Below are 26300 nucleotides of genomic sequence, written 5' to 3'. Positions count from 1 at the left end.
ACTTGTTATCAAGTTTTGCCGCGTTCATATCAACTTCTGTTTTTCCCTAGCGTTGGGGATATAACCCCACGATCATTGGCGACTTAAAGAGCTGAGTTTCTGATGGGCCAAGATGGACAAGACGCCGTATAAGAAGGGCGGCCCACAAGATGGGTCGGCTTAGAACCCAAGGTCAAAAGGCAGCCCAAGAGTGTAACCCGCCATGTAATAATTTACCTTGTAAAGCAAGGCGACTTAGAGTAAGGTTCCGTCACGTATCGTAACCCGACCCGGACTCTTGTAAGCCGGTGGCCTCGATCGGTATATAAAGGCGAGTCCCCAACATAGAATAGATAGGTTACAATCAATCGAGATCTAGGTCAAGCGAATCCGCTCCCTTGTAATCGATATTCAAGCAATAAGCAACAAGAGCAGGAGTAGGCTTTTACCTCCACCGTGAGGGGCCGAATCTAGGTAAACTCGTGTCTCTCGTCTCGCTCAACCCCGACAAGCTAATCATCGTTGTGATGGCTTCACGCTTAAGTCCTTTCATTAGGACATCTGTCGTGACAAAACCACGACAGTTGGCGCCCACCGTGGGGCCAGCGCACAGTGATTTCGAGTTCTTGAAGGGCTATTTCCTAGGGATCGAGGGATACGCCGTTGGCAGGATGACCAAGAGTCACCGCGACAAGCTCTACATCGACGACGCTGGCTGGGGTCCCGAGGCCAACTCAATCGAATACGGGTGTCGGGTCCCCTTCGACGGAATTCACGTCTTCATCGGCAAGATCGGCGGGTCTGAACCTGAGTCGGAAACCTGCACCAACCTCGTCGAGTCGGCCCAGCGCGCGCGACCCGCTCGGATCCAAGCCGGCCAAAAGCGTGTCTTCGTTGGCTTCACGCAAGGGGTGGAACTTGCGGAAACCCTACTCAAGTGATTAGTCCTCCACCGGCGAGACGGAGTCAATCTATCAACTACAAGATGGCGGGCTCGGGGGCTGCTCCGATGCAACATGGTTCCAGACCCATATGAGCTGCCATCTTTATGGCTGGACGACGCCGGTTCTCAATTCTTCAAGGACTGCGACTGTGACATCTGATCCGGCCACCTCATACGTCTCCAACGTATGTATAATTTTTTATTATTCCATGTTAATATATTATCTGTTTTGGATGTTTTATATGCATTAATATGTTATTTTATATAATTTTTGGGACTAACCTATTAACCTAGAGCCAAGTGCCAGTTTCTGTTTTTTCCATGTTTTTAGCTTCGCGAAAAAGGAATACCAAACAGAGTCCAAACGGAATAAAACCTTCGCGATGATTTTTCGTGGACCAGAAGACACCCAAGAGACTTGGAGATCAAGTCAGAAGAGCCACGAGGCGGCCACAAGGGTGGAGGGCGCGCCCAGGGGGTAGGGCGCCCCCTACCTTGTAGGCCCCTCATGACTCCACTGACCTAGCTCTTCCTCCTATATATTCCTGAACCTCCAGAAGCATCCACAAAAACACTTTTCCACCGCCTCAGCCTTCTATTCCCATGAGATCCCATCTTGGGGCCTTTTCCGGCATCCTGCCGGAGGGGGATTCGATCACGGAGGGCATCTACATCAACTCTATTGCCCTTCTGATGAAGCGTGAGTAGTTTACCTCAGACCTACGGGTCCATAGCTAGTAGCTAGATGGCTTCTTCTCACTCTTTGATTCTCAAGATCATGTTCTCCTCGATGTTCTTGGAGATCTATCTGATGTAATCTTCTTTTGCGGTGTGCTTGTCGAGATCCGTTGAATTGTGGATTTATGATCAGATTATCTATGAATATTATTTGAATCTTCTTTGAATTCTTATATGCATGATTTGATATCTTTGCAATTCTATTCGAACTATCGGTTTGGTTTGGCCAACTAGATTGGTTTTCCTTGCAATGGGAGAAGTGCTTAGCTTTGGGTTCAATCTTGCTGTGTCCTCACCCAGTGACAGTAGGGGTAGCGAGGCACGTATTGTATTGTTGCCATCGAGGATAAAAAGATGGGGTTTACATCATATATATTGCTTGAGTTTATTACTCTACATCATGTCATCTTACTTAAAGTGTTACTCTGTTCTTCATGAACTCAATACTCTAGATGCAGGCAGGAGTCGGTCGATGTATGGAGTAATAGTAGTAGATGCAGGCAGGAGTCGGTCTACTTGACACGGACGTGATGCCTATATTACATAATTATTGCCTTGGATATCGTCATAACTTTGCGCTTTTCTATTAATTGTTCGACAGTAATTTGTTCACCCATCATATTATTTGCCTTCAAGAGAGAAGCCTCTAGTGAAACATATGGCCCCTGGGTCTATTTTCCATCATATTAGTTTCTGATCTACTATTTTGCAATCTTTACTTTCAAATCTATACAACAAAAAAACCAAAAATATTTTATCTTTTGTTTAGTTTTATTTATCTATCTCTATCAGATCTTACCTTTGCAAGTGACCTTGAAGGGATTGACGACCCCTTTATCGCATTGGGTGCAAGTGTTTGATTGTTTGTGCAGGTATTGGTGATTTGTGCGTTCTTCTCCTACTAGATTGATACCTTGGTTCTCAAACTGAGGGAAATACTTATCTCTACTTTGCTGCATCACCCTTTCCTCTTCAAGGGAAAAACCAACGCAATCTCAAGAAGTAGCTAGAAGAATTTATGGCGTCGTTGCTGAAGGAAATATGCCCTGGAGGCAATAATAAAGTTGTTATTTATATTTCCTTATATCATGATAAATGTTTATTATTCATGCTAGAATTGTATTAACCGGAAACTTAGTACATGCGTGAATACATAGACAAACAGAGTGTCCCTAGTGTGTCTCTACTTGACTAGCTCGTTAATCAAAGATGGTTAAGTTTCCTAGCCATAGACATGTGTTGTCATTTGATGAACGGGATCACATCATTAGAGAATGATGTGATGGACAAGACCCATCCGTTAGCTTAGCATAATGATCGTTTAGTTTTTCTGCTATTGCTTTCTTCATGACTTATACATGTTCCTATGACTATGAGATTATGCAACTCCCGAATACCAGAGGAACACCTTGTGTGCTATCAAACATCACAACATAACTGGGTGATTATAAAGATGCTCCACACATGTCTTTGATGGTGTTTGTTGAGTTGGCATAGATCGAGATTAGGATTTGTCACTCCGTGTATCGGAGAGGTATCTTCGAGCACTCTCGGTAATGCACATCACTACGAGCCTTGCAAGCAATGTGACTAATGAGTTAGTCATGGGATTATGCATTATGGAACGAGTAAAGAGACTTGCCGGTAACGAGACTGAACTAGGTATGATGATACCGACGATCGAATCTCGGGCAAGTAACATACCGATGACAAAGGGAACAACGTATGTTGTTGTGCGGTTTGACTGATAAAGATCTTCGTATAATGTAGGAACCAATATGAGCATCCAGGTTCCGCTATTGGTTATTGACCAGAGACATGTCTCGTTCATGTCTACATAGTTCTCAAACCCGTAGGGTTCGCACGCTTAACGTTCGATGATGATATGTATTATGAGTTATGTGATTTGATGTAGCGAAGGTTGCTCGGAGTCACGAATGAGATCACGGACATGACGAGGAGTCTCAAAATGGTCGAGACATAAAGATTCATATATTAGAAGGTTACATTCGGAAACCGGAATGGTTCGGGTCGTTTCGGATAAGTCCTACTAGGTTTGGAGTCCTAGTAGGACTCCCCCCCCATGGCGCGCCTCCTCCTTGGCCGGCCTCCTCCTCCCCCTCCTTTATATACGTGGGGAGGGGGCACCCAAAGACACAACAGACAATCTTTTAGCCATGTGCGGTGCCCCCCTCCACAGTTTTCCACTTCGGTCATATTGTTGTAGTGCTTAGGCGAAGCCCTGCGTCGGTAACTTCATCATCACCATCACCACGCCGTCGTGTTGACGGAACTCACCATCGGCCTTGATGTCTACTACACAACCTTCTTCTTGTAGACGTTGTTGGGCCTCCAAGTGCAGAGGTTTGTAGGACAGTAGCAAATTTCCCTCAAGTGGATGACCTAAGGTTTATCAATCCATAGGAGGCGTAGGATGAAGATGGTCTCTCTCAAGCAATCCTGCAACCAAATAACAAAGAGTCTCTTGTGTCCCCAACACACCCAATACAATGGTAAATTGTATAGGTGCACTAGTTCGACGAAGAGATGGTGATACAAGTGGTATATGGATAGTAGATAAAGGTATTTGTAATCTGAAATTATAAAAACAGCAAGGTAACTAATGATAAAAGTGAGCGTAAACAGTATTGCAATGTGTGGAAATAAGGCCTAGGGTTCATACTTTCACTAGTGCAAGTCCTCTCAACAATAATATCATAATTGGATCACATAACTATCCCTCAACATGCAACAAAGAGTCACTCCAAAGTCACTAATAGCGGAGAACGAACGAAGAGATTATGGTAGGGTACGAAACCACCTCAAAGTTATTCTTTCCAATCAATCCGTTGGGCTATTCCTATAAGTGTCACAAACAGCCCTAGAGTTCATACTAGAATAACACCTTAAGACACAAATCAACCAAAACCCTAATGTCACCTAGATACTCCAATGTCACCTCAAGTATCCGTGGGTATGATTATACGATATGCGTCACACAATCTCATATTCATCTATTCAACCAACACAAAGGACCTCAAAGAGTGCCCCAAAGTTTCTACCGGAGAATCACGACGAAAACGTGTGCCAACCCCTATGCATAGGTTCATGGGCGGAACCCGCAAGTTGATGACCAAATCATACATCCAGTGAATCACGTGATATCCCATTGTCACCACAGATATCCACGGCAAGACATACATCAAGTGTTCTCAAATCTTTAAAGACTAAATCCGATAAGATTACTTCAAGGGGAAAACTCAATTCATTACAAGAGAGTAGATGTTGGAAATATGCCCTAGAGGCAATAATAAAAGCATTATTATTATATTTCCTTGTTCATGATGATTGTCTTTATTCATGCTATAATTGTGTTATCCGGAAATCGTAATACATGTGTGAATAACAGACACCAACATGTCCCTAGTAAGCCTCTAGTTGACTAGCTCGTTGATCAATAGATAGTCATGGTTTCCTGGCTATGGACATTGGATGTCATTGATAATGGGATCACATCATTAGGAGAATGATGTGATGGACAAGACCTAATCTTAAAGCATAGCACAAAGATCGTGTAGTTCGTTTGCTAGAGCTTTTCCAATGTCAAGTATCTTTTCCTTAGACCATGAGATCGTGTAACTCCCGGATACCGTAGGAGTGCTTTGGGTCTACCAAACGTCACAACGTTACTGGGTGACTATAAAGGTAGACTACGGGTATCTCCGAAAGTGTATGTTGGGTTGACATGGATCAAGACTGGGATTTGTCACTCCGTATGACGGAGAGGTATCACTGGGCCCACTCGGTAATGCATCATCATAATGAGCTCAAAGTGACCAAGTGTCTGGTCACGGGATCATGCATTGCGGTAAGAGTAAAGTGACTTGCCGGTAACGAGATTGAACGAGGTATTGGGATACCGACGATCGAATCTCGGGCAAGTAACATATCGATTGACAAAGGGAATTGCATACGGGGTTGATTGAATCCTCGACATCGTGGTTCATCCGATGAGATCATCGTGGAGCATGTGGGAGCCAACATGGGTATCCAGATCCCGCTGTTGGTTATTGACCGGAGAGTCGTCTCGGTCATGTCTGCTTGTCTCCCGAACCCGTAGGGTCTACACACTTAAGGTTCAGTGATGCTAGGGTTGTGAAGATGTGAATATGCAGTAACCCGAATATTGTTCGGAGTCCCGGATGAGATCCCGGACGTCACGAGGAGTTCCGGAATGGTCCGGAGGTAAAGAATTATATATAGGAAGTGCTGTTTCGGCCATCGGGACAAGTTTCGGGGTCACCGGTATTGTACCGGGACCACCGGAAGGTCCCGGGGGTCCACCGGGTGGGGCCACCTATCCCGGGGGCCCCATGGGCTGAAGTAGGAGGGAACCCAGCCCAAAGTGGGCGGGGGCGCCACCCCCCCAAGGGCCCATGCGGCTAGGGTTGAGGGGAAACCCTAGAGGGGGCGCCCCCTTGCTTGGGGGCAAGCCCCCCACCCCTTAGCCGCCCCCCCTAGTAGATCCATCTACTAGGGCCCCCCCCCCTTGGCACCCCTATATATAGTTGAGGAGAGGGAGGGACTTCATACCTGAGCCTTGGCGCCTCCCTCTCTCCCCGTTACGTCTCTCCCTCGTAGTATAGGCGAAGCCCTGCTACTGTGACGCCCTGCATCCACCACCACGCCGTCGTGCTGCTAGATCTTCATCAACTTCTCCTCCTCCCCTTGCTGGATCAAGAAGGAGGAGACGTCTCCCGTCCCGTACGTGTGTTGAACGCGGAGGTGCCGTCCGTTCGGCGCTTGGTCATCGGTGATTTGGATCACGTCGTGTACGACTACATCATCACCGTTCTTTTGAACGCTTCCGTGCGCAATCTACAAAGGTATGTAGATGCATCCAATGACTCGTTGCTAGATGAACTCCTAGATGGATCTTGGTGAAACGAGTAGGAAAATTTTTGTTTTCTGCAACGTTCCCCAACAGTGGCATCATGAGCTAGGTCTATGCATAGTTCTTCTTGCGCGAGTAGAACACAATTAGTTGTGGGCGTAGATTTGTCAACTTTCTTGCCGTTACTAGTCTTTTCTTGCTTCAGCGATATTGTGGGATGAAGCGGCCCGGACCAACCTTACACGTACGCTTACGTGAGACCGGTTCCACCGACTAACATGCACTAGTTGCATAAGGTGGCTGGCGGGTGTCTGTCTCTCCCACTTTAGTTGGAGCGGATTCGATGAACAGGGTCCTTATGAAGGGTAAATAGAAGTTGACAAATCACGTTGTGGCTTTAAGGTAGGTAAGAAGACGTTCTTGCTAGAACCCTAATTCAGCCACGTAAAACTTGCAACAACAATTAGAGGACGTCTAACTTGTTTTTGCAGCAAGTGGTTTGTGATATGATATGGCCAAAGTTGTGATGAATGATGAATGATCTATATGTGATGTATGAGATGTTCATGCTATTGTAATAGGAATCACGACTTGCATGTCGATGAGTATGACAACCGGCAGAAGTCATAGGAGTTGTCTTTATTCTTTTATATGACCTGCGTGTCATCGAGAAACGCCATGTAAATTACTTTACTTTATTGCTAAACGCGTTAGCCATAGTAGTAGAAGTAATAGTTGGCGAGCAACTTCATGGAGACACGATGATGGAGATCATGATGATGGAGATCATGGTGTCAAGCCGGTGACAAGATGATCATGGAGCCCCAAGATGGAGATCAAAGGAGCTATGTGATATTGGCCATATCATGTCACGTTAATTATTTGATTACATGTGATGTTTATCATGTTTTGCATCTTGTTTACTTAGTACGACGGTAGTAAATAAGATGATCCCTCATAACAATTTCAAGAAGTGTTCTCCCCTAACTGTGCACCGTTCCTAAAGTTCGTCGTTTCTAAGCACGCCGTGATGATCGGGTGTGATGGATCCTTACGTTCACATACAACGGGTGTTGACGAGCCTAGCATGTACAGACATGGCCTCGGAACACATGCAAAAACACTTAGGGTTAACTTGACGAGCCTAGCATGTACAGACATGGCCTCGGAACACAGAAGACCGAAAGGTCGAGCATGAGTCGTATAGAAGATACGATCAACATGAAGATGTTCACCGACGTTGACTAGCCCGTCTCACGTGATGATCGGACACGGCCTAGTCAACCCGGATCATGTAATACTTAGATGACTAGAGGGATGTCTAATCTAAGTGGGAGTTCATTAATAATTTGATTAGATGAACTTAATTATCATGAACTTAGTCTAAAATATTTTACAATATGTCTTGTAGATCAAATGGCCCACGTAGTCCTCAACTTCAACGCGTTCCTAGAGAAAACCAAGCTGAAAGACGATGGCAGCAACTATACGGACTGGGTCCGGAACCTGAGGATCATCCTCATAGCTGCCAAGAAAGATTATGTCCTACAAGCACCGCTAGGTGATCCACCCGTCCCACAGAACCAAGACGTTATGAACGCTTGGCAGACACGTGTTGACGACTACTCCCTCGTTCAGTGCGGCATGCTTTACAGCTTAGATCCGGGGCTCCAAAAGCGTTTTGAGAGACATGGAGCATATGAGATGTTCGAAGAGCTGAAAATGGTTTTTCAAGCTCATGCCCGGATCGAGAGATATGAAGTCTCCGATAAATTCTTCAGCTGTAAGATGGAGGAAAATAGTTCTGTCAGTGAGCACATACTCACTATGTCTGGGTTGCATAACCGCTTGTCTCAGCTGGGAGTTAATCTCCCGGATGATGCGGTCATTAACAGAATCCTCCAGCCGCTTCCACCAAGCTACAAGAGCTTTGTGATGAACTTCAACATGCAGGGGATGCAAAAGACCATTCTTGAGTTGTTCTCAATGCTGAAGTCAGCGGAGGTAGAAGTCAAGAAGGAACATCAAGTGTTGATGGTCAATAAAACCACTAAGTTTAAGAAAGGCAAGGGTAAAAAGAACTTCAAGAAGGACGGCAAGGAGGTTGCCGCGCCCGGCAAGCAAGCTGCCGGGAAGAAGCCAAAGAATGGACCCAAGCCCGAGACTGAGTGCTTTTATTGCAAGGGAAGCGGTCACTGGAAGCGGAATTGCCCTAAATACTTAGCAGACAAGAAGGCCGGCAAAACAAAAGGTATATTTGATATACATGTAATTGATGTGTACCTTACCAGTACTCGTAGTGACTCCTGGGTATTTGATACCGGTGCCGTTGCTCATATTTGTAACTCACAGCAGGAGCTGTGGAATAAACGGAGACTGGCAAAGGACGAGGTGACGATGCGCGTCGGGAATGGTTCCAAGGTTGATGTGATCGCCGTCGGCACGCTGCCTCTGCATTTACCTACGGGATTAGTTTTAAACCTCAATAACTGTTATTTAGTGCCAGCTTTGAGCATGAACATTGTATCGGGATCTCGTTTAATTCGAGATGGCTACTCATTTAAATCTGAGAATAATGGTTGTTCCATTTATATGAGAGATATGTTTTATGGTCATGCTCCTATGGTGAATGGTTTATTCTTAATGAATCTCGGGCGTATTACTACACATGTTCATAATGTGAGTACCAAAAGATGTAAGGTTGATAATGATAGTCCCACATACTTGTGGCACTGCCGCCTTGGTCACATAGGTGTCAAACGCATGAAGAAGCTCCATGCAGATGGACTTTTAGAGTCTCTTGATTATGAATCATTTGACACGTGCGAACCATGCCTCATGGGTAAAATGACCAAGACTCCGTTCTCAGGAACAATGGAGCGAGCAACCAACTTATTGGAAATCATACATACTGATGTGTGCGGTCCAATGAGTGTTGAGGCTCGCAGTGGCTATCATTATGTTCTCACCCTCACTGATGACTTGAGTAGATATGGGTATGTCTACTTAATGAAACACAAGTCTGAAACCTTTGAAAAGTTCAAGGAATTTCAGAGTGAGGTTGAAAATCAACGTGACAGGAAAATCAAGTTTCTACGATCAGATCGTGGAGGAGAATACTTGAGTCACGAATTTGGTGCACACTTAAGAAAATGTGGAATAGTTTCACAACTGACGCCGCCTGGAACACCTCAGCGTAACGGTGTGTCCGAACGTCGTAATCGCACTCTATTGGATATGGTGCGGTCTATGATGTCTCTTACTGATTTACCGCTATCTTTTTGGGGCTATGCTTTAGAGACTGCCGCATTCACTTTAAATAGGGCTCCGTCGAAATCTGTTGAGACGACACCGTATGAATTATGGTTTGGGAAGAAACCTAAGCTGTCGTTTCTAAAAGTTTGGGGATGCGATGCTTATGTCAAGAAACTTCAACCTGAAAAGCTCGAACCCAAGTCGGAAAAAATGCGTCTTCATAGGATACCCAAAAGAAACTATTGGGTACACCTTCTACCTCAGATCCGAAGGCAAGATCTTTGTTGCCAAGAATGGGTCCTTTCTAGAGAAAGAGTTTCTCTCGAAAGAAGTAAGTGGGAGGAAAGTAGAGCTTGATGAAGTATTACCTCTTGAACCGGGAAATGGCGCAACTCAAGAAAATGTTCCTGAGGTGCCTACACCGACTAGAGAGGAAGTTAATGATAATGATCAAGATACTTTTGATCAAGCTCCTACTGAAATTCGAAGGTCCACAAGGACACGTTCCGCACCAGAGTGGTACGGCAACCCTGTCTTGGAAATCATGTTGTTAGACAACGGTGAACCTTCGAACTATGAAGGAGCGATGGCGGGCCCGGATTCCGAAAAATGGCTGGAAGCCATGAAATCCGAGATAGGATCCATGTATGAAAACGAAGTATGGACTTTGACTGACTTGCCCGTTGAACGGCGAGCCATAGAAAATAAATGGATCTTTAAGAGGTAGACTGACGCGGATGGTAATGTGACCATCTATAAAGCTAGGCTTGTCGCTAAGGGTTATCGACAAGTTCAAGGGGTTGACTACGATGAGACTTTCTCACCGGTAGCGAAGCTGAAGTCCGTCCGAATCATGTTAGCAATTGCCGCATTTTATGATTATGAAATTTGGCAAATGGACGTCAAAACGGCATTCCTTAATGGTTTCCTTAAGGAAGAATTGTATATGATGCAGCCGGAGGGTTTTGTCGATCCTAAGAATGCTGGCAAGGTGTGCAAGCTCCAACGCTCGATTTATGGGCTGGTGCAAGCATCTCGGAGTTGGAACATTCGCTTTGATGAGATGATCAAAGCGTTTGGGTTTACGCAGACTTATGGAGAAGCCTGCGTTTACAAGAAAGTGAGTGGGAGCTCTGTAGCATTTCTCATATTATATGTAGATGACATACTATTGATGGGAAATGATATAGAACTCTTGGACAGCATCAAGGCCTACTTGAATAAGAGTTTTTCAATGAAGGACCTTGGAGAAGCTGCTTATATATTAGGCATCAAAATCTATAGAGATAGATCGAGACGCCTCATAGGTCTTTCACAAAGCACATACCTTGATAAGATATTGAAGAAGTTCAATATGGATCAGTCTAAGAAGGGGCTCTTGCCTGTGTTACAAGGTATGAAATTGAGCTCAGCTCAATGTCCGACCACGGCAGAAGATATAGAAGAGATGAGCGTCATCCCCTATGCATCAGCCATAGGTTCTATTATGTATGCCATGCTGTGTACCAGACCTGATGTAAACCTTGCCGTCAGTTTGGTAGGAAGGTACCAAAGTAATCCCGGCAAGGAACACTGGACAGCGGTCAAGAATATCCTGAAGTACCTGAAAAGGACTAAGGAAATGTTTCTCGTTTATGGAGGTGACGAAGAGCTCGTTGTAAAGGGTTACGTCGACGCTAGCTTCGACACAGATCTGGATGACTCTAAGTCACAGACCGGATACGTGTATATTTTGAATGGTGGGGCAGTAAGCTGGTGCAGTTGCAAGCAGAGCGTCGTGGCGGGATCTACATGTGAAGCGGAGTACATGGCAGCCTCGGAGGCAGCACATGAAGCAATATGGGTGAAGGAGCTCATCACCGACCTAGGAGTCATACCCAATGCGTCGGGGCCAATCAAACTCTTTTGTGACAACACTGGAGCTATTGCACTTGCCAAGGAGCCCAGGTTTCACAAGAAGACAAGGCACATCAAGCGTCGCTTCAACTCCATTCGTGAAAATGTTCAAGATGGAGACATAGAGATTTGTAAAGTACATACGGACCTGAATGTAGCCGATCCGTTGACTAAACCTCTCCCTAGGGCAAAACATGATCAACACCAGAATTCCATGGGTGTTCGATTCATCACAATGTAACTAGATTATTGACTCTAGTGCAAGTGGGAGACTGTTGGAAATATGCCCTAGAGGCAATAATAAAAGCATTATTATTATATTTCCTTGTTCATGATGATTGTCTTTATTCATGCTATAATTGTGTTATTCGGAAATCGTAATACATGTGTGAATAACAGACACCAACATGTCCCTAGTAAGCCTCTAGTTGACTAGCTCGTTGATCAATAGATAGTCATGGTTTCCTGGCTATGGACATTGGATGTCATTGATAACGGGATCACATCATTAGGAGAATGATGTGATGGACAAGACCTAATCTTAAAGCATAGCACAAAGATCGTGTAGTTCGTTTGCTAGAGCTTTTCCAATGTCAAGTATCTTTTCCTTAGACCATGAGATCGTGTAACTCCTGGATACCGTAGGAGTGCTTTGGGTCTACCAAACGTCACAACATTACTGGATGACTATAAAGGTAGACTACGGGTATCTCCGAAAGTGTCTGTTGGGTTGACATGGATCAAGACTGGGATTTGTCACTCCGTATGACGGAGAGGTATCACTGGGCCCACTCGGTAATGCATCATCATAATGAGCTCAAAGTGACCAAGTGTCTGGTCATGGGATCATGCATTGCGGTAAGAGTAAAGTGACTTGCCGGTAATGAGATTGAACAAGGTATTGGGATACCGACGATCGAATCTCGGGCAAGTAACATATCGATTGACAAAGGGAATTGCATACGGGGTTGATTGAATCCTCGACATCGTGGTTCATCCGATGAGATCATCGTGGAGCATGTGGGAGCCAACATGGGTATCCAGATCCTGCTGTTGGTTATTGACCGGAGAGTCGTCTCGGTCATGTCTGCTTGTCTCCCGAACCCGTAGGGTCTACACACTTAAGGTTCAGTGACGCTAGGGTTGTGAAGATGTGAATATGCAGTAATCCGAATATTGTTCGGAGTCCCGGATGAGATCCCGGACGTCACGAGGAGTTCCGGAATGGTCCGGAGGTAAAGAATTATATATAGGAAGTGCTGTTTCGGCCATCGGGACAAGTTTCGGGGTCACCGGTATTGTACCGGGACCACCGGAAGGGTCCCGGGGGTCCACCGGGTGGGGCCACCTATCCCGGGGGCCCCATGGGCTGAAGTAGGAGGGAACCCAGCCCAAAGTGGGCTGGGGCGCCACCCCCCCAAGGGCCCATGCGGCTAGGGTTGAGGGGAAACCCTAGAGGGGGCGCCCCCTTGCTTGGGGGGCAAGCCCCCCACCCCTTGGCCGCCGCCCCCCCTAGTAGATCCATCTACTAGGGCCGGCGCCCCCCCCTTGGCACCCCTATATATAGTTGAGGAGAGGGAGGGACTTCATACCTGAGCCTTGGCGCCTCCCTCTCTCCCCGTTACGTCTCTCCCTCGTAGTATAGGCGAAGCCCTGCTACTGTGACGCCCTGCATCCACCACCACGCCGTCGTGCTGCTGGATCTTCATCAACTTCTCCTCCTCCCCTTGCTGGATCAAGAAGGAGGAGACGTCTCCCGTCCCGTACGTGTGTTGAACGCGGAGGTGCCGTCCGTTCGGCGCTTGGTCATCGGTGATTTGGATCACGTCGTGTACGACTACATCATCACCGTTCTTTTGAACGCTTCCGTGCGCAATCTACAAAGGTATGTAGATGCATCCAATGACTCGTTGCTAGATGAACTCCTAGATGGATCTTGGTGAAACGGGTAGGAAATTTTTTGTTTTCTGCAACGTTCCCCAACAGTAGAGGGGGGAAGAAACATCATAGGATCCAAATATAATAGCAAAGCTCGCAATACATCAAGATCGTATCACCTCAAGAACATGAGAGAGAGAGAGAGAGATCAAACACATAGCTACTGGTACATACCCTCAGCCCCGAGGGAGAACTACTCCCTCCTCGTCATGGAGAGCACTGGGATGATGAAGATGGCCACCAGAGAAGGATTGCCCCCTCCGACAGGCTACCGGAACGGGTCTAGATTGGCTTTCGGTGGCTACGGAGGCTTCTGGCGGCGGAACTCCCGATCTATTGTGCTCACGGATGTTTTTAGGGTATATGGAGATATATAGGCGGAAGAAGTACGTCAGGGGGGCCGCGAGGGGCTCACGAGGGTGGAGGGCGCGCCCAGGGGGGTGGGCGCGCCCCCGGCCTCGTGACCTCCTCGCAGATCCCCCGACGTGCACTCCAAGTCTTCTGGGCTTCTTTCCTTCCAAAAAATGAGTTCCGTGAAGTTTCAGGTCAATTGGACTCCATTTGATTTTCCTTTTCTTCAAAACCCTAAAACAGGGTAAAAATAGAAACTGGCACTGGGCTCTAGGTTAATAGGTTAGTCCCAAAAATGATATAAAAGTGTATAATAAAGCCCATAAACATTCAAAATAGTAAATAATATAGCATGGAGCAATCAAAAATTATAGATACGTTGGAGACGTATCAACATCCCCAAGCTTAATTCATGCTCGTCCTCGAGTAGGTAAATGATAAAAAAAACAGAATTTTTGATGCGGAGTGCTACTTGGCATAATTTCAATGCGATTCTTCTTAATTGTGGTATGAATATTCAGATCCATAAGATTCAAGACAAAAGTTCATATTGACATAGAAATAATAATACTTCAAGCATACTAACTAAGCAATTATGTCTTCTCAAAATAACATGGCCAAAGAAAGCTATCCGTACAAAATCATATAGTCTGGCTATGCTCCATCTTCACCACACAAAATATTTAAATCATGCACAACCCCCGATGACAAGCCAAGCAATTGTTTCATACTTTTGATGTTCTCAAACTTTTTCAATCTTCACGCAGTACATGAGCGTGAGCCATGAACATAGCACTATAGGTGGAATAGAATGGTGGTTGTGGAGAAGACAAAAAAGGAGAAGATAGTCTCACATCAACTAGGCATATCAAGGGCTATGGAGATGCCCATCAATAGATATTAATGTGAGTGAGTAGGGATTACCATGCAACGGATGCACTAGAGCTATAAATTTATGAAAGCTCAAAAGAAACTAAGTGGGTGTGCATCCAACTTGCTTGCTCACGAAGACCTAGGGCATTTTGAGGAAGCCCATCATTGGAATATACAAGCCAAGTTCTATAATGAAAGATTCCCACTAGTATATGAAAGTGACAACATAGAAGACTCTCTATCATGAAGATCATGGTACTACTTTGAAGCACAAGTGTGGTAAAAGGATAGTAGCATTGCCCCTTCTCTTTTCTCTCATTTTTTATTTTTTTATTTGGGCCTTCTCTTTTTTATGGCCTCTTTTCTTTCTTTTTTTATTTGGGCTTCTTTGGCCTCTTTTATTTATTTATTTTCGTCCGGAGTCTCATCCCGACTTGTGGGGGAATCATAGTCTCCATCATCATTTCCTCACTGGGACAATGGTCTAATAATGATGATCATCACACTTTTATTTTCTTACAACTCAAGAATTACAACTCGATACTTAGAACAAGATATGACTCTATATGAATGCCTCCGGCGGTGTACCGGGATGTGCAATGATGCATGAGTGACATGTATGAAAGAATTATGAACGGTGGCTTTGCCACAAATACGATGTCAACTACATGATCATGCAAAGCAGTATGACAATGATGGAGCGTGTCATAATAAACGGAACGGTGGAAAGTTGCATGGCAATATATCTCGGAATGGCTATGGAAATGCCATAATAGGTAGGTATGGTGGCTGTTTTGAGGAAGGTATATGGTGGGTGTATGATACCGGCGAAAGGTGCGCGGTATTAGAGAGGCTAGCAAAGGTGGAAGGGTGAGAGTGCGTATAATCCATGGAATCAACATTAGTCATAAAGAACTCATATACTTATTGCAAAAATCTACAAGTTATCAAAGCAAAGTATTACGCGCATGCTCCTAGGGGGATAGATTGGTAGGAAAAGACCATCGCTCGTCCCCGACCGCCACTCATAAGGAAGACAATCAATAAATAAATCATGCTCCGACTTCATCACATAACGGTTCACCATACGTGCATGCTATGGGAATCACAAACTTAAACACAAGTATTTCTCAAATTCATAGCCACTAAACTAGCATGACTCTAATATCACCATCTCCACATCTCAAAACAATTATCAAGTATCAAACTTCTCATAGTATTCAATACTCTATATGAAAGTTTTTACTATTCTTGGATGCCTACCATATTAGGATTATTTAAGCAAATTACCATGCTATTTAAAACTCTCAAAATAATCTAAGTGAAGCATGAGAGTTCATATATTTCTTATAAAATAAAACTACCACCATGCTCTTAAAGATATAAGTGAAGCACTAGAGCAACAACAAACTACTCCGAAAGATATAAGTGAAGATCAATGAGTAGTTGAATAATTATGCAACTATGTGAAGACTCTATAACATTTAATAATTTAATATCTTTGTACTTTATTCAAACATCAAGAAAAACAAAATAAAATGACATCTAAGAATAGCAAATATCATGTGAAGAAGCAAAAACTTAGGATCAACCGATACTAACCGATAGTTGTTGAAGAAGAAAGGTGGGATGCCAACCGGGGCATCCCCAAGCTTAGATGCTTGAGACTTCTTGAAATATTATCTTGGGATGCCTTGGGCATCCCCAAGCTTGATCCTTTGTGTCTCCTTAATCCCTCTCATATCACGGTCTCCCTAAATCTCAAAAGCTTCATCCACACAAAACTCAACAAGGACTCGTGAGATAAGTTAGTATAGACCATTGCAAAAACCTTATCATACTCTACTGTAGCAAATCACTAAAATTATTATTCAACATTGCATACTAAATGCCTCTGCATATTTAATAGTCCTATCCTCAAATAGAATCATTAAAGAAGCAAACATATGCAAACAATACAAACATAACAGCAATCTGCCTAAACAGGATAGTCTGTAAAGAATGCTGCAACATCCATACATCCCTAGCTCCAAAATTTATGAAAGAAAATTCCCAATGTAGTAAATTTATCAGAGCTTAATATGCAAAAGGTTTCAACATTTTATCACATTCTGACTTTTCTAGGGAATTATTGCAACAACGGTAAACCTTTTGTTTTCAAACAGCAACATGTGGACTTCTAAAATAGGCAAAGTAAAGGCTATCAATGCCACTTTTATTGAAATAAAAGATGAAAAACATTGTTCTAAATAATATAAAGCAAATCCTAACAAAATAAATTTACGCTCCAAGCAAAACACATATCATGTGGCGAATAAAAATATAGCTCCAAGTAAAGTTACCGATGAACGAAGACGAAAGAGGGGATGCCTTCCGGGGCATCCCCAAGCTTAGGCTCTTGGTTGTCCTTGAATATTACCTTGGGGTGCCATGGGAATCCCCAAGCTTAGACTCTTGCCACTCCTTATTCCATACTCCATCGAATCCTTACCCAAAACTTGAAAACTTCACAACACAAAACTTAACAGAAAACTCGTAAGCTCCGTTAGTATAAGAAAATAAATCACCACTTCAAGGTACTGTAATGAACTCATTCTTTATTTATATTGGTGTTAAACCTACTGTATTCCAACTTCTCTATGGTTTATAAACTATTTTACTAGCCATAGATTCATCAAAATAAGTAAACAACACATGAAAACAGAATCTGTCAAAAACAGAACCTGTCAAAAACAGAACAGTCTGTAGTAATATGGATCAAACATATACTTATGGAACTCATAAAATTCTCAAATAAATTTCTGGACCTGAGGAATTTATTTATTAATCATCTGCAAAAAGAATTAACTAAATATCACTCTCCAAATAAAAATGGCAGCAATTCTCGTGAGCGCTAAAGTTTCTGTTTTTTTACAGCATGATCAACAAGACTTTCCCCAAGTATTCCCAAAGGTTCTACTTGGCACAAACACTAATTAAAAACATAAAACCACATCTAAACAGAGGCTATATGAATTATTTATTACTAAACAGGAACAAAAGGCAAGAAACAGAAATAAAGTTGGGTTGCCTCCCAACAAGCGCTATCGTTTAACGCCCCTAGCTAGGCATGATGATTTCAATGATGCTCACAGAAAGGATAAGAATTGAAACATAAAGAGAGCATCATGAAGAATATGACTAGCACATTTAAGTCTAACCCACTTCCTATGCATAGGGATTTTATGAGCAAACAACTTGTGGGAACAATAATCAACTAGCATAGGAGGGTAAAACAAGTATAACTTCAAAGCTTTAAGCACATAGAGAGGAAACTTGATATTATTGCAATTCCTACAAGCATATGTTCCTCCCTCATAATAATTTTCAGTAGCATCATGAATGAATTCAACAATATAACCAGCACCTAAAGCATTCTTTTCATGATCTACAAGCATAGAAATTTTATTACTCTCCATATAAGCAAAATTCTTCTCATTCGGGATAGTGGAAGTATCATAAGAGACTTGGATACTATAAATTGTTTCCACATTAAAAGAGTAATGTTTAGAGAAGGGGTAATCATAATCATGACATGTTTTATAAATATAATCACTACTTTTTATAGCATATGTATCATCACAATAATTATCATAAGTAGGAGGCATGCTATCATCATTATAAATTTGCATATCAAAACTTGGGAGACTAAAAATATCATCTTCATTAATTATAGCTTCCCCAAGCTTGGGACAAACATTAATTGCAGAAAATACATTCTCAAAAACATCATCTTCATCAAACATAACATCCCCAAGCTTGGGCCTTTTCATATCATAAGCATAATCACTCTCATAATTAATAGTATGGATAGCACCAATAGTATAGCAATTATCATATTCTTCCAAGCAAGTGCCAAAAAGATTTTCAAGATCATAAGAAGTATCATTATCTTCCACAATTATATTTTCATGAGGCACAATAGTAATAGGAGCAGCATTATTTGAGAGAGATATCTTTTTACCTCTCTTCCTTTTTCTTTTCTTCTTCACCACATCATGTGTGGGTTCAATCCTCTTTTTGGAGCTCCTTATTAATGAGATTGGTTGAATAGGAGGCTCCTCCTCGTTACCTGATTCATCATAAGAAATAATAGGAGGATATTGGGAAGTCTCTTCCCTTTCATTAGTATTCTCTTCATCTTCTATTTCTTTTCTTTTCTTTATGTAGTTGGCAATATAAGGATTTTCAATACAATTCACCGCACAATACATATAAATATCCTCTAGATCAAATCCAAGAAGTTTATCAAGATTAAACTTTGGAATACCCTCAGTTATACGTTTCATTTCCTCATACCCTAAAAGAAGACTAAGCTCTTTATGATGCTCAAGGGTAATCAAATTATCACAATTTTTGGATACGATTCGGTCATGAAACAATTTGCATTGGAGATTTAAATGACCATGTTCATTGCAAAGTTCACAAGGTGCGCGAAAAATATTGAATTTTTCAGCACAATCATCAAGACTTTCTTGCAACAGTTTAGTTTCTAAGTACTTATGCCTCTTGCAATATCTATCTTCCCTATTTGGTGTGTACTTACAAACCCAATGCACTCCACAAAAAATGACATGTTTATAGGAGACATTTTCATCATAACTAGTGCAATCATCATTAGTATTATGGATATTCAAAGAATTCGTACTAACAACATTGCAATCATGCTCATCATTCAAATATTTAGTGCCAAACATTTTATAGATTTCTTCTTCTAGCACTTGAGCACAATTATCCTTTCCATCATACTCACGAAAGATATTAAAAAGGTGAAGCGTATGAGACAAACTCAATTCCATTTTTTATAGTTTTCTTTTATAAACTAAACTAGTGATAAAACAAGAAACTAAAAGACTCGATTGCAAGATCTAAAGATATAGCTTTGTAACACCTCGGTGTAATGATGCTACAGTAAACCTTGGGGTTAAGCTAATCATTTTGCTAAACAAGTGCTTGATCATCTTTGTCTCCTCTCTCAAAGATTCCAGTTGAATTCAAATTCAAAGTTTGTGTGAAATTCAAAATGCTCAAACATGAAAACTAAAATGTTCTTCATGTGGAAAGTATTCTTCTGGTAATATTGGTGGTGAACCAACATTTTCGCAAAATGTGTAGGTGGCCTAAAATAACTAAAATAGAAAGCTAAAAAGAAGAAAAAAGAAAAAGGAAAGTAGAGGGGAGAGAGAGAGGGCCCCTGGCCTCCCCTTGGACTTCGGCCCACCCCAGCAGGCCGACCCACCTCACCCAGCCTGGCCGGCCCAGTTCCCCGAGGCACGCCTTCCTCCTGTTCCTCCGACCGGGCGAGGCAGAGCGCGCCCGTCGCCACCGAGCCACCTCGCCGGCGACGCCTCGGCGAGGGGATAAGGCCACGCCTCCCCCTCCGTCTCCTCGAGTCCTCCCCCTGCCACTCCCACTCACTTCGCCCTCTCCCCTCCTCATTTCCACCGCACCGCGCCGCCCGAGCGAAGCCATCGCCGCGGCCTCGCCGTGCCCGTGGCCACCGGCCGCCATCCTCCATCCGCCCGTGTCCGAGAGCTTCCTCGTCCTCGCCTACGCCGATTGCAGCAACCTCCCCACGCACGGAGCCCCTTCCCCATCGACTTCGAGGTCGTCTTCGACCTTCGGACGCCCGAGCTCGCCGCGGTCGATTCGCTCCGCCGAGCCTCCCCCGAGCCCATGTTTGCACACCTGCTGGGCCCGGTGAGCTCCCCACAGACTCCTCTCTCCCCCGTGTCCTCGCGTGCTCTCTAGCTAGTCGGACCCACCCTCGTGATCCGGCCATAGATATGGCCGCGCTATGCGAGCCGCTCGAGCTCTCCAGCTCCAGCGCGTGCGGTGGGCGCGCTCCAGAGCGCCCCTAGCGCCGAGCGCCACCCCTAGCTCACCCCCTGACCCGCTCCCGCTTCGTTTTGTCTAAAGGACGAACCCCTGCCGCCTTTGTCGCGCTCTGGTTGCTGCCGTTGTTGCCCGCCCCGCGCTCCCAAGCCGCTGCTGCCCCTCCCGACCGCCCTAGCGTGTTCGCGGCGCGCTGCTGGGCCCGTCCCCCTTCTAAACGCGCTCGCAAACACCCCGTAGCCATGCCTCCGCCTGGTCCGTACGCGGCTGCCGCCACGGCTCATCGCCGGCGTCCTTGCCGGCCCCCTCCGCTCGTTCTGTCGCCACCATCGGACCCGCGGCGAAGTGGCCGTTCGAAAACAACCGGCCGCTCCCCAAACGGCCGCCCGGAGCCGGATTCCGGTGAGATCCAGCGCATCTCCGCCGCGGGAGCACTCGCCGCGGCTCCACTGGCGCCGGTGCCGACGTGGCCGACCGGGGCCACCCCCTTAGGTCACTGCCAGTGGCCCGGCTGGCCTTGTTGACCCGGTCAACGGCTGACTGGGCATCGCCCAGTCACTGCCAGTGGGTCCCCCGTGGGACCCGTTGACCGGTCAGCTAGTGTGTTGACTGCTGATGTAGTAATGATGCCGTGATGACATCATAATTTCCTTTTCTGTCTTTATAAATAATTTCATAATATGCTTTAAACTTTACAAATTCATAGTAATTAAACCATAGCTCGGATGAAAATGTTTTCTATATGAAAGTTGCTCAGAAAAATCCAACGAATCCGAATACGCGGTTTGTTCATCTGTCACATGCCCCTAGCATGCTGAACATGGAACCGTCCCCTCTCTTTCATCTGTTCGGAATCCGCCTAACGCCGGGAATTCATCCTCGGATGTTTATCCCCTGCGTCTGCAATGTGTAGTACTACGTTAGGGCAACCCTAGCTCTGCCCTTCGTCATGTTATGCCTTGTGATGCTTTGATTGCTTTGTATTTACTGTTTCTTCCCCCTCTTCTCTCTGGTAGACCCCGAGACCAGTGATGCCGCTGTGATCGACTACATCACTGACGACCTCTTCTTCTTGTCTGAGCAACCAGGCAAGCAAACCCCCCTTGAGCATCCCGATATCGCCCATTTCTTTCCCTCTCATTCTTGCATTAGAACTGCTACTGCTTTCTGTATGATCCTACTCTGATGCATAGCCTGTTGTTGTTACCTACTTTCTTACCTTACCTGCTTATCCTAAACTGCTTAGTATAGGATGGTTAGTGATCCATCAGTGACCCCCACCTTGTCCCAGCTGCCCCGCTTTATGTTCGATGACTCGATCAACGTGATCGACGTCCAGGCCCCGACACCGCACATCACCCCCCTAGTTGTACGACTCTGTAGAGTTACCATCGAGTGCCGAGGGTGGAACCTCTTACATCACTCCTGATGAGATCTCCATAGTGTAGTTTTATGGTCGAGGTCATCGAGGGTGATTTCCTCCTTAACCACTTCCGTTACGGCTCTGTCGTGCAACCCATCAAACGTGAACCTCGAGGGTGGATCCTCTTACGTTCACCTTGATGACAACATCAAGTGGAATTCACCGGGGGTGATTCCTCGGGTTTTCCCCTTGGTGTTAGACACACAATTACTATGGTTACTATGACTTTGCACTGAACCATGTTACTTAAGACGGGTCGACCCTGAGTGGTACCCGTGCGAGCTTAATTGCGAGTGATGTGGAGTCGGGTTAACCTGGAAGGTGCCCGCGAGATACTTACGAGGCATGGCCGGGCATTCTTAGCCCTTGGCGCAAGTACTCGAGACGGGGCGACGGGGTCACATCGATCGTGAGTCTCTGCTCGTTACCGCGTGCTCCTAATCCACTACGGGTTGGATATTTGATCCGAGGGGCCTCTGGCCTGATAGCACTAACCATCACGTGGGCATAGTATGGGCATTCTGCGTCGTATACATCAGCCGAAGCTTAATAGACGTCAGCGACTGAGCGGCGCGCGCCGGGTTGGACTGCATAAGCTCCTGCCTTGTTGAAGGAGGTAGCTAGGTCTGCTCACCGGTCGCGTACGCAACGTGCAGGAGTTCCCGGGGAGATGGCCCATGACCCCTGGGGGCATAGGTTTAGTCCGGCGTGCTGGCCTCTCTATTAAGCCTAGGTCGGGTTGCGGCGTATTGTTTGGCCGAGGCCGGGCATGACCCAGGAAAGTGTGTCCGGCCGGAGTTAATCGAGCGTGGTGGGTAAGTTGGTGCACCCCTGCAGGGAAGAAAACATCTATCGATAGCCTGTCCTATGGTAACGGACACTTGGAGTTGTATCCCGATCGATACAACTAGAACTGGATACTTGTGATGAGAACTGGATGGTGATGAGAATTGGATTGTGATGATAACTGGAGAGTATGGCTCTGGGATTTCTTTCTCGCAGGGAGTCGAGAAAGGATCTCTGGCCGAGGTTGATAACACTACTACTACCTTACTTTATGCTACTCTACTCCCTCCTGTTGCTGCAAGTTGGTGGTTTCCAAAAGATGCTAGTCTTCGATAGGCTAGGTTTTCCCCTTCTTTTCTGGCATTCTATAGTCCAGTCCACAGATACAACCCCTTTCATTGATACCGATGCATATGTAGTGTAGATCCTTGCTTGCGAGTACTTTGGATGAGTACTCACGGTTGCTTTGCTCCCCCTTTCCCCCTTTCTTCTTCTTTCCGGTTGATGCAACCAGATGGTGGAGCCCAGGATCCAGACGCCACCTTCGATGACGATTTCTACTACACTGAGGGTGCCTACTACTACGTGGAGGCCGCCGACGACCAGGAGTAGTTAGGAGGCTCCCAGGCAGGAGGCCTTGCTTTTTTGATCGATGTTGCTTTTGTGCTAGCCTTCTTAAGGCAAACTTGTTTAACTTATGTCTATACTCAGATATTGTTGCTTCCGCTGACTCTTGTGTTTTCGAGCTTATGTATTCGAGCCCTCGAGGCCCCTGGCTTGTAATATAAAGCTTGTATTATTTTAATTTGTGTCTAGAGTTGTGTTGTGATATCTTCCCGTGAGTCCTTGATCTTGATCGTACACATTTGCGTGTATGATTAGTGTACGATTGAATCGAGGGCGTCACAAGTTGGTATCAGAGCCGACTGCCTGTAGGTAGCCCCCTTTCCAACTCCTTGACCGAAGTCGAGTCTAGTCACTACAAAAACTTTTACTAACATGGCTGTGTGTCTTACGGGCCCACGTCGCCATTGGGTGGTATTAGGATCTTTTATTTCTCGTCTATACTCTGGGACTAATCTCTCTTCTATTCGGGTTAAAATGGTTTTACTAACTCTAACATTAGGATCCCGTGACCACATCCACCCCAAAGCTGGATAAGCCATAGTTTTCCTTAGAATAGTGTTCTGGATAGTACACACACCGTCGTGATGACAACGAAGTGGTATCCATTGTATCTCTTTCATTATGCATGTTTCATCATGAATGATCCTTGTTTTTACAATGCTCAATGCTGAACTACCCCTATTTTATGTTAGCAGGATGGTTAGACCCGCTGGTTGTGGCCGTGGTGCCAACGATCCACCACCGCCCGAATTCTTTGCTGGAATGATGCAACAGTTTGAGCTGAATCGCCAATTCATGGAAGGAATGATGGCTCGGTTTCCTCGTCCGAACATGAATCAACAGCCAACCCCAGGAACTCTGCAGGACTTCATGCGTCTCAACCCAACTATTTACCACAGCTCAACTCAACCCCTTGATGCTGATGACTGGCTCCATGACATCACATATGAAATGGAGTCTGCTAGTGTGGCCCCTACTAGCTATGTCACCTTTGCATCTTTCTTTCTGAAGGGTCTTGCTGCTCAATGGTGGGACAGCCACAGGCGTACCCTACCTACTGGAACGGTCATCACTTGGCCGGATTTCCAAGCTGCCTTCCGTGCCCGCTTCATTCCTCAAGGAATCATGGACAGGAAGAAGCGAGATTTCTGCAACCTCACCCAAGGCAACAATACCGTAGATGCTTATCAGCGGGAATTTCTGGACTTGTCTCATTATGCTGAAGAAGACATTGCAACTGATGCTCGTAGGCAAGAAAAGTTCCGTGATGGACTTCACCCTGATATTAAGCTAGCACTGCTTGCTCATGACTTTGCCGACTTCGCCACCTTGGTGAACAAGGCTATTCAGGTTGAGACTGGTCTTCAGGAACACCAGGGATCCCTTAGGCGCAGCCGTGATGCTGGCTCATCTTCGGGCCCGTCAGCGCAGAAGCATCAGATATGGATTCCCCACAACATGTATCGTCCAACTGCACCTGCACCAAGATAGTCCTATGCTGCACCTCGTCTGCCTCCTCCACCGCAGAGGCAGCCCCTTCGGGCTGTACCACCCCAAGCTTCTGCTCACAATCCCAATGATGGTCTGTGCTTCAAGTGTGGCCTTCCGGGCCATTGTTCCAGGAACTGCCCTCAGAATCAGAACCAGCTGGCTTTGCCTTCAACTGGCCGTAACAACCAGCCCCACAACAACAATGCCAGACCATATGGTCGTGGTCAAGCTAATCATGTTGATCTGAATGAAGCTCAAGACCAACCTGCCATTGTGATGGGTACTCTTCTCGTTAATTCAGTACCAGCATCTGTTTTATTTGATTCAGGAGCATCGCATTCATTCATGTCAGAAAGTTTTGCATATGCACACGACATTCGATGCGTGCCCATGAACACTCCGATTGTGGTACGCACCCCTGCGGGCCGATGTCAAACTACCATGATTGGTCACGACGTTCCCGTTGAGATTGAAGGGTTGGAATTTCTTGTTTCCCCCATTATTCTGGAGTCTTCCAATATTGACCTCATTCTGGGAATGGAATGGTTGAAAGCGCATACTGCTTCTATCGTTTGCGCCACCAAGGTCGTTCACCTCCTACATCCTTCCGATGAGATAGTAAGCTACCATGCTCAACTTGTTCAAAACGCTAAAGCATGACTTTATGTCTTGAATGCGTTGAACACAACACCTCTTGAGGGAATTGAAAATATTCCAGTTGTTCGCGACTTCCTAGATGTCTTTCCATAAGAACGTCCAGGAATACCCCCTGCCCGGGCTGTCAAGTTCGTCATCGATTTGAAACCAGGCACCGTTCCTATTGCCAAACGACCCTACAAGATGCCGCCTCATGAACTCCTTGAACTTAAGGAGGAAATCGACAAATCTCTTCGCAGTGGTTTCATTCGTCCAAGTTCCTCAGCTTGGGGAGCACCTTCTCTCTTTGTAAAAAAGAAGGATGGAACGAATCGTTTGGTACAAGACTATCGTCCTATCAACCAAGCTATAAGTCAGAACAAATATCCGCTTCCTCGGATCAATGATCTGTATGATCAACTTGCTGGTTCATCAATATTCTCTAAACTCGACTTGAGGTTGGGTTACCACCAGATCCGTGTTCGTGAAGAGGATATTCCAAAGACCGCATTCGTCACTCGTTATGGTTCTTACGAGTACACCGTCATGTCTTTTGGCTTGAACAATGCTCCAGCCACATTCTCTCGTCTGATGAA

At 45.2% G+C, this 26300-nt stretch overlaps 1 protein-coding gene across 1 annotated transcript; it reads left to right on the top strand.

The window, feature by feature from the left end:
* Positions 1-24273: 24273 nt before the first annotated feature.
* Positions 24274-25068, top strand: LOC147970643 (uncharacterized). The gene has a single exon (XM_087523543.1). It carries the CDS (start codon positions 24274-24276, stop codon positions 25066-25068), a length of 795 nt encoding a protein of 264 aa, XP_087379669.1.
* The last annotated feature ends 1232 nt before the right edge of the window (positions 25069-26300 follow it).

This window comes from Triticum urartu, chromosome 5A (genome assembly GCF_056163025.1).
Source record: "Triticum urartu cultivar PI428250 chromosome 5A, HENAU_Tu73, whole genome shotgun sequence".
NCBI lineage: Eukaryota > Viridiplantae > Streptophyta > Magnoliopsida > Poales > Poaceae > Triticum > Triticum urartu.
This window is presented reverse-complemented; position numbering and strand designations above follow the sequence as displayed.